General features: G+C 46.6%; 1 protein-coding gene across 1 annotated transcript; it reads left to right on the top strand.

Annotated features, from left to right (window-relative positions):
* Positions 1-790: 790 nt before the first annotated feature.
* LOC130493302 (zinc finger protein 14-like) lies at positions 791-10,563 on the top strand (the record flags this gene model as incomplete). Its single annotated transcript, XM_056867012.1, has 5 exons — positions 791-1,213; positions 1,510-1,624; positions 2,544-2,614; positions 2,837-2,956; positions 8,377-10,563. Coding segments are annotated over exons 1-5 (2,916 nt in total), but the record flags the coding sequence as incomplete, so codon positions are not given.
* Positions 10,564-10,766: the final 203 nt, after the last annotated feature.

The following is a 10,766-nucleotide window of genomic DNA, read 5'->3' as shown; positions in this document are numbered from 1 at the left end:
GGCGGCCAAACCTAGATTCTGATGCTGCCACTCTAGGGGGAAGAGTGACACCCAGAAAGTCCAATAAGAGGGTTGCTGAGTTCCACGCGGGGCCTGGAGTTCTCCTGGGATTACAGCAACTGATTTCCAGACCTCAGAGCTCCGTTCCCCTGGAGAAAACGGCAGCTTTGGAGGTGGGACGGTCTTGCTGGCACGATGCTTAGCAAAACGTGGAAGATGTTACAGGAACAAAGATCTTCAGTGCAGTCCTAAAACCACTTTCCTGGAAGTAAGCCCGATTGAATAGGAGGATTATGGGTTGACCTGCTTGGGATTGCTTCAGGTGAGCTTGCTTTATATTGCCTCAGCTTTCTCCTCCTCCTCCCCACTCCACCATGCCATTCCTGGAGGTGGCATGGGATACCCCGGTACATGCAACCCTGTGGAGAATTACTCCACAGCAGCCCCGATGAGCTCTAGCTTTGGCTAACACACCTAGTAGCCATCCAAAGTAATCAGACACAAGTTTGTAGCATCTTTAAAGAGCCAGAGACAGTTAGCCTTCCCAAAGAACTTAACAGGCATCTCTTAAAAATCTGGGTATGTCATATAACAAAATGATACTACAAACCACAAATGGCACTTTGGTTCTGACCCATTGCGTGTCTCCATTCTTTTGTTTCCCTTCTGGCACGGTGTTATCTGTCTCACCCCCCTCTTTCCTCCCCCGCAGGGAGAAGCCTCTCTTTGTAGCCAAGCGAATAAAGGGATCTTGTCACAGTCAGAGGCATCCTAATAGAAGGGGAAAGAGATGGAGGAGCAGGACCCAGAAGGAAATGGACCTGCCAAGGGAGCAAGGAAAGGCCCCCATCCTGTCCAAGCTGGGAGTGGTGTTGAATCCTGGGAGAGAGCTGTGCCAGAGATCTGGGATCAGGAGCCCCTGAACTCAGATGTACATTGCCAACGCTTCTGGCAGTTCCGCTACTGTGAGGCCGATGGGCCCCGAGAGGTTTGCAGCCAGCTCCATGGACTTTGCAACCACTGGCTGAAGCCGGAGAGACATACCAAGAAGCAGATCCTGGACCTGGTGATCCTGGAGCAGTTCCTGACCATCCTGCCCCAGAAAATGCAGAGCTGGATCAGAGGATGCGGGCCAGAGACCAGTTCCCAAGCAGTGGCCCTGGCTGAAGGTTTCCTCCTAAGTCAGGCAGAGGAGAAGAGGCAGGCAGAACAGGTGAGGGCTTTTCTTTCCAGGTATTCCAAATCAAGCAACGATATCTGACCTTACCCTAAAGCTTCCTTGCCCGATATTTGCCCAAGTGTTAATCATCCAAATGGGAGATTTAACAACATGCTTCATCAGTCACTTCTTTTAGGGAATTTCTTAACCTTCCAGGTAATTCCACAAGGTAAGAGGAAAACCCTTCCAGGTCTAAGGGGAAAAAGGATCAGAGTCTGGGAGTGGGGCAGGATCCATTCCTTGGTGTCTTCCATTCCATCTCTTACCCGTCTCCCTTGGTGCTGTTTCAGAGGTGGGATCCATCCGTGAAGATGGAAGCTGAGTTCTCTGAAACAGAAAGAGCTCCCTTGGAGGAAGGGCAGTGGGCCCAATCCCAGGAGTGTGCCCAAGATGCGCTCTCACGCGGTAAGGACTCACTGTGCCTGGATGGGATTGGGGAATCCGGTGAATTTGATGGGTGGGCAGTTCTAGTCAGGGGGAAAAAGAGAAACGGTCCTCTACCCACCTTTTGACACTCAACGTTCACTAACTGTGATGCCCATTAAAGGGGATTCTACAAAATCATGCAGGCATTTCCTCATATTGATTACAAGATTCACATCCCCCCTTTTTTCCATTAGAGAGAGTGAAGGTGGCCCAGAAGAAAAGGTAGACAAATCTCAACCGAGCTCTTAATTCTCGCAAATAAACAAAGCCTGTACATTGTGGGTAGAATAGCTCCTGGGAATAGTGGGAGAATGTATTTTGTGCTCATGCTTAGCAGGGCATCTGACGGGCTTCTACAGGAAATAGGATGCCAGGCAGAGGTCTGGCATGTCCAGCACCTTTGGGGAGGGGTTTGTGGCGGATGTGATGCCATGTTGATGTTACCTCTTGCTGAAAACCCAGATATGACATTACTGGATCAGTAGACGATCCGGACACCCAGTGATATTACCCTGAGTTTCCAGGTCCGCTCAATTCATGTGTGGTTTTTTGGCCAGATTGTGGCAGCGAGGTGCCATGTAATGTTATTTTCCCCTCTTTTCCTTCCACCAACCTGGACTCAAGGGCTTGTGTGAGGGCCCAGCTGGTGGGAGAACAGCCTGCCTGGGCATTTGGTCTGATCCAGAAGAAATGCTGCCACTTTTTTGAGCTCCACCATTCCCAGGACAGGTTGCAAGTATTTCAGAAGTCTGAAACGTGTCAGCAGAATTTAGAGTCCCTCCCACCCCCAGGTTCATCCGTCCCTTGTGCTTCTCTTCTGCCTCTCCCACAACTTAAGAGAAAGTTAAGTAGGAAGTCGAGGCTAATACCCTTTCTTCCACTTTTCTCTCCCTCGCAGGCAGTGAAGAGACACTGTTGATCCGTTCTCTTTGCGGAGGTGTGGAAACAGCTGCTGCACCTCCAGTCCAGGTAGGGGAGATGAGAAGAGGGCAGCCTGGGTCCCCCCTCCTTTTTCTGGGGGGCTTTTCTCCTGCAGTTGTTTTTAAAGTGTCCAGGCAAGAGCCTCTGAATGCCACTTCTTTTACCCATGGCGAACTCTCCATCTGGGACCCTCCCAGAATGCGCCTCCCTTCCAGAAATTTGCCTCTGCCTTGCATTATCTCTGACAAAGGAATCTGCTTTTGCTTTCAGTCTCCAGTTTCCTTTGAGGAGGTCGCTGTGCATTTCACTGAGGTGGAGTGGGCCCTGCTGGATCCGAACCAAAGAGCTCTCTACAAGGAAGTCATGCTGGAGAACTACGGAAGCGTGGCCTCTCTGGGTAAGGGGGCAGAGGTGCAAATTGCTGCCATTAGGATTGTGCCATTGGGCTGATTCAAAATCAAAATCTTAAACAGCAATATGTTGTTTTGAGGCCTGCTCTGTTACTTGCTGCCTTCTGGGAGCCTCAAAGTGGTGGGGTGGGAGCAAAAGCAATATTCAGCATGGCCGGATAGAGTGACCCGAATGTCCTGGCTGAGCCAGGGGCAACAGAGGCCAGTGTTGTGGCCATTGCATAAGCCAGAGAGGGTGTCCTGGCCTGAGGCCAATGCAGGACTGAGAGGCCCTCAGGAAGTTTCTGGAAGGGGCCCCCATCCTAATTCCTCAGTGGCTTCCCTGTGCTCAGAAAAGAAGGGGGAGTGGGGGCTGGCTGATTCAGCTCCGCAGGCCAGTTTGACACTTCTGGTCTAGGGAGAGCTCAAGGGGGGGGGGGCTCGGCAGAGAGGGTGGCGACTTTTCCCGGCCCCGAGATTCTATTCCATGTCCCCATTTGGGGTTGTGACCCATACTTTTAAGAAGCTCTGATATAGAGGGGGGTGCCGAGTTGTTTTCTGTTGTCCCAGAAGCTCAGACCAGAACCTGTGTTCCACCGCACCCAATATAATAGGCATGCTCCTCTGATACTAGAGAGAATAGGTATGCAGCATGACTAGTATCCATTCTAACTAATAGCCATGAATACCCTTCTCCTCCATGAATATATCCACTCCCCTCTTACAGCCTTCCAAGTTGGCAGCCATCACCACATTTTGGGGCAGGGAGTTCCACAATTTAACTATGCGTTGTGTGAAAAAATACATTCCTTTTATCTGTTTTGAATCTCTCGCCCTCCAGCTTTAGCAGATGACCCCGTGTCTAGTATTATGGGAGAGGGAGAAAAACTTCTCCCTGTCCACTCTCTCCAAGCCATGCATAATTTTATAGACCTTTATAATGTCTCCCCTTAGCTGCCTTCTTTCCAAGCTAAACAGCCCTAAATGTATTAACTGCTCCCCATAGGACACTTGGTCTAGTCCCCTAACCATTTTGGTTGCTCTTTTCTGCACCTTCTCAAGCTCTGTAATATCCTTTTTTAGGACTGGTGACCAGAACTGTACACAGTATTCCAAGTGTGGTCCCAACTTAGATTTGTATAAGGGCAGTATGATATCAGCAGTTTTAGTCTCTGTTCCTTCTCTAATTATAGCCAGCATAGAATTTGCCTTTTTTACAGCAGCCGCACACAGGGTTGACATCTTCATTGAGCTATCCACTACCACCCCAAGATCCCTTTTTTGGTCTGTCGCTGCCAGCACAGATCCCATCAGTATATATGTGAAGTTGGGATTTTTTGCCCCAATATGCATCACTTTACACTTGCTCACATTGAATCTCATTTGCCATTTTAATGCCCATTCTTCCAGTACGCAGAGATCCTTCTGGAGCTCTTCACAGTCCGATTTTGTTTTAACCACCCTAAATACTTTGGTGTCATCCGCAAACTTGGCTACTTCACTGTTTAACCCCAACTCCAGGTCATTGATGAACAGGTTGAAAAGCATCGGTCCCAACACAGATCCCTGAGGAAGCCCACTGCTCACATCCCGCCATTGTGAGAACTGACCATTGATTCCTACTCTCTGCTTCCTATTTTTCAGCCACCTCTCAATCCATAAGAGGACTTGTCCTCTTATCCCGTGACTATGAAGTTTGCTTAGCAGTCTTTGGTGGGGGACTTTGTCAAAAGCTTTTTGGAAATCCTAATACACAATATCCACAGGCTCATTCCTGTCCACATGCTTATTGACACTTTCAAAAAACTCTAATAGGTTAGTGAGACAGGACCTACCTTTACAGAAGCCATGTTGGGTTTTGCTCAGCAGACCTTGCCCTTCTGTATGCTTGCAATTCTATCTTTAATAATGCTTTCCATCAATTTACCTGGAACAGACGTTAAGCTAACTGGCCTGTAATTTCCTGGGTCCCCCTTGGAACCTTTTTTTATAAACGGGTGTTACATTGGCCATTCTCCAGTCCTCTGGTACAGAGGCTGATCGAAGGGACATATTGTCAGGCCTTTGTTCTTGACATGACGAGGCCAGACTCTGGCTTCGTGTCAAACGACCTTGATTCTCTGTCCTGTTTTCTGCAGCTGTGCAGATATTTGGTCTACGCTTCCTGGGAACCCCTTATCTTGGGTTTACCTCACTTTGTTTTACTTTCCCTGGCAGAAGTGCTTTTAAGCATGTACTGTCCTCTGTATCGTTATTAACAGCCTTCTTCTGTTTGTAGATAGTCAGTTCTTTAATTTACCTTTTTGCTCCTAATAAAGTATTACTGCTTCAGGACTACCTGCCTGGATGAGTTTGCTTATGGGATGCTAGGGGTAAACGCCTGATCCTGACACATATTACATATCTTTGTTAGAAGCTCAGCAATTTCCCGTTTGAGTTCTTGAAGAACTCTAGGATGAATACAGTCTGGTCCCTGTGACTTGTTAGTTTGCAGTTTGTCTAGATGTTCTAGGACTTCCTGCCTTATTACCACGATTTGCCTCAGTTCCTCATTCTCCCATCTCCAAAATCTCTGTTCAGGAGAAGGATTCTGCCCTGTATCTTCAACAGTGAAGACAGATAAGAAGAATTCATTTAGTTGTTCAGCAATCGCTTTATCCTCCCTTAGAGTTCCTTTACTCCCATTGTCATCCAATGGTCCAACTGCTTAACTAGCTTTGTTCCTACTCCTAATATACTTAAAGAATTTCTTATTGTTTGTTTTGATGTGTTCAGCAATATGCCCCTCAAAATCTTTTTTCCCATCTCTAATTATCTGCTTGCATTTCCTTTGTGCAAGTTTGTGTTTGCTTCTGTTCGCCTCATTTGGGCAAACCTTCCAGTCTCTGAAGGCTTTTTTTCTCTAATGGCTTCTAATGGCTTTTTTTTCTCAATGGCTAACCTTACCTGTTAGCCATGGTGGTGACGTCTTGGACTTATTACTACCATTCCTGACCTGCGGTATACAAGCTAGCTGAGCCTCTAGTAATGTTGACTTCAGTAACACTCCAAGCCTTTGCCAGAGATTTAACCCTCCTAACTTGATCTTTCAACTTCCTCTTTACAAGTTTTCTCATTTTAGAGGTTTCCTCTTTTAAAGTCAAAGGTGATTGTGTGAGATTTCCCCTGTCACTTTCCCACTTGCATATAAATTAAATTTGATGCCATTGTGATCACTATTGCCAACTGGCTCAACTACATCCACATCCCGCACTAACAGCCCATTCCTGAAAAATGGGCTGAAGCTCCATAGGAGGCGGTGTCACCTCGCCGCCAGCGCAAGTACGCGTAATACCGTGATTAAACATACTTACGCTGGCGGTGAGGCCAGTCCCGCTGGCGGGCGAGCGCAGCAGGACAGTACCTCGCCCCTCCATTTTCGCAGCCTCTCCGTGGCACCGGCACCGGCGTGGAGGAGCTGCCAGCTAGGCGGCTTCCTATCCCCTTTCGGCCACTTGTGCCGGCAGCCAGAACAGCGGTGCAGGCCCCATTGAAAACAAAAAAAGCCGCCAAACGGCCTTTTTTGTTTTCCCAGCCATGTGAATCAGCTTAGGAAGAGGCGCCACTGCGCCTCTTCCCCGCCAACTCTGCATGCCGCATTCTCAGGAATGGGCTGTAAGTCACTGGCAGCACCACAGAGTATTAAATCCAGGATCACTTCCCTCTCTGGTTGGGTCTATGACCAACTGTTCGAGGGCACGGTCATTTAGGATGTCTAAAAATTTTATCTCTTTGGCTTGACTGGAGCATACATTTATCCAATCAATATGAGGGAAGTTAAAGTCTCCCATTATTACTACTTCATTATCTTTACATGCTTCCCTAATTTCATTCTCCATCTCAAGATCACCCGGAGCCATTTGGTCAGGGGGCCGATAGAATGTCCCCAGTACTAAATCACTGTTGGGGCCCGGAATCATCACCCATAAGGATTCTGTGGACGAGTCTGCCCTTGTTATGGTCTCTAGCTTTTTAGACACTATGCCTTCCTTGATGTACATAGCAACACCCCCTCCAATACGCTCTTCCCTGTCATTTCTATGCAGTTTGTAACCCGGGATGACTGTATCCCACTGGTTCTCTCCCCTCCACCAGGTTTCTGTAATGCTCTCTATATCTATGTTTTCTCTTAAAACAATACACTCTAACTCCCCCATTTCTGCTTAGAGGCTTCTAGCATTAGCATAGAAACCTCCACACTGTTTCTCTCTTTCAACTTGCCTGGCATTCTGTGACCTTGAGGGTTGCAAGGGATACCCATAGGACGAATTACCCCTATAGCAGCCCATGAACACCCCACATGGTAATTGGAGTATTCTCCATTTCTTTTAAGAAAGAACCCCTGAGACTGACTCAAAAACTCCAGCTAGTACAGAATGCCGCAGCAAGACTTCTTACTGGTACCTTGCCGTGGACACATATTACACCAGTGTCAACTGCACTGGTTCCAGCTGAAATATCAGGTCAGCTTCAAGGTGCTGATTATGACCTTTAAAGCCTTACATGGTCTGGGACTGTCACATCTGGGACTGTCCTGTCTACAGGACTGCCTCTCCTGGTATGTTCCCTGGAGAAATTTATGTTCATGTAATACCAACTTTACTTGTGATCTCCAGCCCAAGCAGTATCTGGCTGGCCTCGATCAGGGCCAGGGCTTTTTTTGGGTTAAAATGCAATAAATAATAATAATTTAAAAAAATGTTTCGCTTGTGGATCATCAGGACTCATGTGGGTGCTAAAGGGATCTCTCTTTCCATTCCAGCAGGGCATGATCAGTGGAATGAGGGTGATCGGGAAGTGCATCAGCTATTGCCAGATAAAGTGAAGAATGAATATTGGAAAGGAAACTTCTGGAGTCAAGGCAGACTAAACAGGCAGGAAGAAAGTCATATGGTCAAGAAGAGGGATAGACCCATTCCTGGCCAAGAGCAGGATGTCCATGAATTAGTCCACATGGTGGAAGAGGCATGCAAGTGCTTTGTGTGTGGAATGAACTTCTCAGATCAAGCCCAATATGATATCCATTTGCAAATGCACAGAGGAAAGAAGGCCCATCAATGCTTAGAGTGTGGCAAGAGCTTCCATCGCAGATCAGAGCTCCTTAGACATCAAAGAATACACAAATGGAAGAAACTTTATAGCTGCTCCGACTGGGGCATGAACTTCACACAGAAATCAGACCTTTTTCAACACCAAAGGATTCATTCAGGAGAAAAGCCATTTATCTGCATGAAGAGTGGAAGGATGTTCCCTTGTGGAAGAAAGGGTAATGCACTTTTTCGAAAGCCTAGTGTAATGGGGGCACATAAATGCTTTCGTTGTAGCAAGTACTTCAGATACAGATCACAGCTCCTTGTGCACCAAAGTATACACACAGGAGAGAAAGCTTTTGAATGCTCAGAGTGTGGAAAGAGATTCAGTCAGAGTAGCGCTCTTCAAACGCATTTAAGAACCCACACTGGGGAGAAACCTGTTGAATGCTCAGTGTGTGGAAAGAGATTCAGTCTAAATAGCCATCTTCAAAGGCATCTAAGAACCCACGCAGGGGAGAAACCTTTTGAATGCTTGAAGTGTGGAAAGAGATTCAGTCACAGTAGCTCTCTTCAAACACATTTAAGAACCCACACAAAGGAGAAACCTTTTAAATGCTCCGAGTGTGGAAAGAGATTCAGTCAGAGTAACCATCTTAAACTGCATCAGAGAACTCACAAAAAGGAGAGACCTTTTGACTGTTCGGAGTGTGGCAAGAGATTCAATTGCAGTAGCCATCTTCAGCGGCATCAGAGAACTCACACAAAGGAGAGACCTTTTGAATGCTCAGAGGGTGGCAAGAGATTCAGTGACAGTAGCTCTCTTCAAAAGCATTTAAGAACCCACACTGGGGAGAAACCTTTTGAATGCTCAGAGTGTGGAAAGAGATTTAGTGACAGTAGCTCTCTTCAAAAGCATTTAAGAACCCACACTGGGGAGAAACCTTTTCAATGCTTTGAGTGTGGAAAGAGATTCAGTGACACTAGCTCTCGTCAAAACCATTTAAGAACCCACACTGGGGAGAAACCTTTTGAATGCTCGGAGTGTGGAAAGAGATTCAGTCAGAGTAGCGCTCTTAAAACGCATTTAAGAACCCACACTGGGGAGAAACCTTTTGAATGCTCTGAGTGTGGCAAGAGATTCAGTCGCAGTAGCCATCTTCAACTGCATCAGAGAACTCACACAAAGGAGAGACCTTTTGAATGCTTGGAGTGTAGAAAGAGATTCAGTCAGAGTAGCCATCTTCAAACGCATTTAAGAACCCACACTGGGGAGAAACCTTTTGAATGCTCAGAGTGTGGAAAGAGATTCAGTGACAGTCGCTCTCTTCAAACGCATTTAAGAACCCACACTGGGGAAAAACCTTTTGAATGTTCAGAGTGTGGAAAGAGATTCAGTCAGAGTAGCGTTCTTAAAACGCATTTAAGAACCCACACTGGGGAGAAACCTTTTGAATGCTCTGAGTGTGGCAAGAGATTCAGTTGCAGTAGCCATCTTCAACTGCATCAGAGAACTCACACAAAGGAGAGACCTTTTGAATGCTTGGAGTGTAGAAAGAGATTCAGTCAGAGTAGCCATCTTCAAACGCATTTAAGAACCCACACTGGGGAGAAACCTTTTGAATGCTCAGAGTGTGGAAAGAGATTCAGTGACAGTCGCTCTCTTCAAACGCATTTAAGAACCCACACTGGGGAGAAACCTTTTGAATGCTCAGAGTGTGGAAAGAGATTCAGTGACAGTCGCTCTCTTCAAACGCATTTACGAACCCACACTGGGGAGAAACCTTTTGAATGCTCCGAGTGTGGAAAGAGATTCAGTCAGAGTAGCACACTTCAAATGCATTTAAGAACCCACACAAAGGAGAGACCTTTTGAATGCTCAGAGGGTGGCAAGAGATTCAGTGACAGTAGCTCTCTTCAAACGCATTTACGAACCCACACTGGGGAGAAACCTTTTGAATGCTCCGAGTGTGGCAAGAGATTCAGTAAGAGTAGCCATCTTCAAACGCATTTAAGAACCCACACTGGGGAGAAACCTTTTGAATGCTCAGAGTGTGGAAAGAGATTCAGTCACAGTAACTCTCTTCAAACGCATTTAAGAACCCACACTGGGGAGAAACCTTTTCAATGCTCGGAGTGTGGAAAGAGATTCAGTTGCAGTAGCCATCTTCAACTGCATCAGAGAACACACACAAAGGAGAGACCTTTTGAATGCTCAGAGTGTGGAAAGAGATTCAGTCAGAGTAGCACACTTCAAACGCATTTAAGAACCCACACTGGGGAGAAACCTTTTGAATGCTCAGAGTGTGGAAAGAGATTCAGTCAGTGTGGCAGTCTTCAAAAGCATCAAAGAACCCACACTGGGGAGAAACCTTTTGAATGCTCAGAGTGTGGAAAAAGATTCAATCAGAGTAGCGCTCTTCAAACGCATTTAAGAACCCACACTGGGGAGAAACCTTTTGAATGCTCGGAGTGTGGAAAGAGATTCAGTTGCAGTAGCCATCTTCAACAGCATCAAAGAACCCATACAGGGGAGAAACCTTTTTCATGCTGAGTGTGGAAAGAGATTTAGTTGCAGTGGCAATTAAAAGCATGTAAGAACCCACACATTGGAGAAACCTTTTGAATGCTCAAGAGTGTGAAAAGAATTGCAGTGAAAGTGGCCATCTTCAAGGGCATCAAAGAACACACACAGGGCGATACCTTTGAATGCTCAGTGTGTGGAAAGATAATCAGTCATAA

Source organism: Euleptes europaea, chromosome 1 (assembly GCF_029931775.1).
Source record: "Euleptes europaea isolate rEulEur1 chromosome 1, rEulEur1.hap1, whole genome shotgun sequence".
Taxonomy (NCBI): domain Eukaryota; kingdom Metazoa; phylum Chordata; class Lepidosauria; order Squamata; family Sphaerodactylidae; genus Euleptes; species Euleptes europaea.
This window is presented reverse-complemented; position numbering and strand designations above follow the sequence as displayed.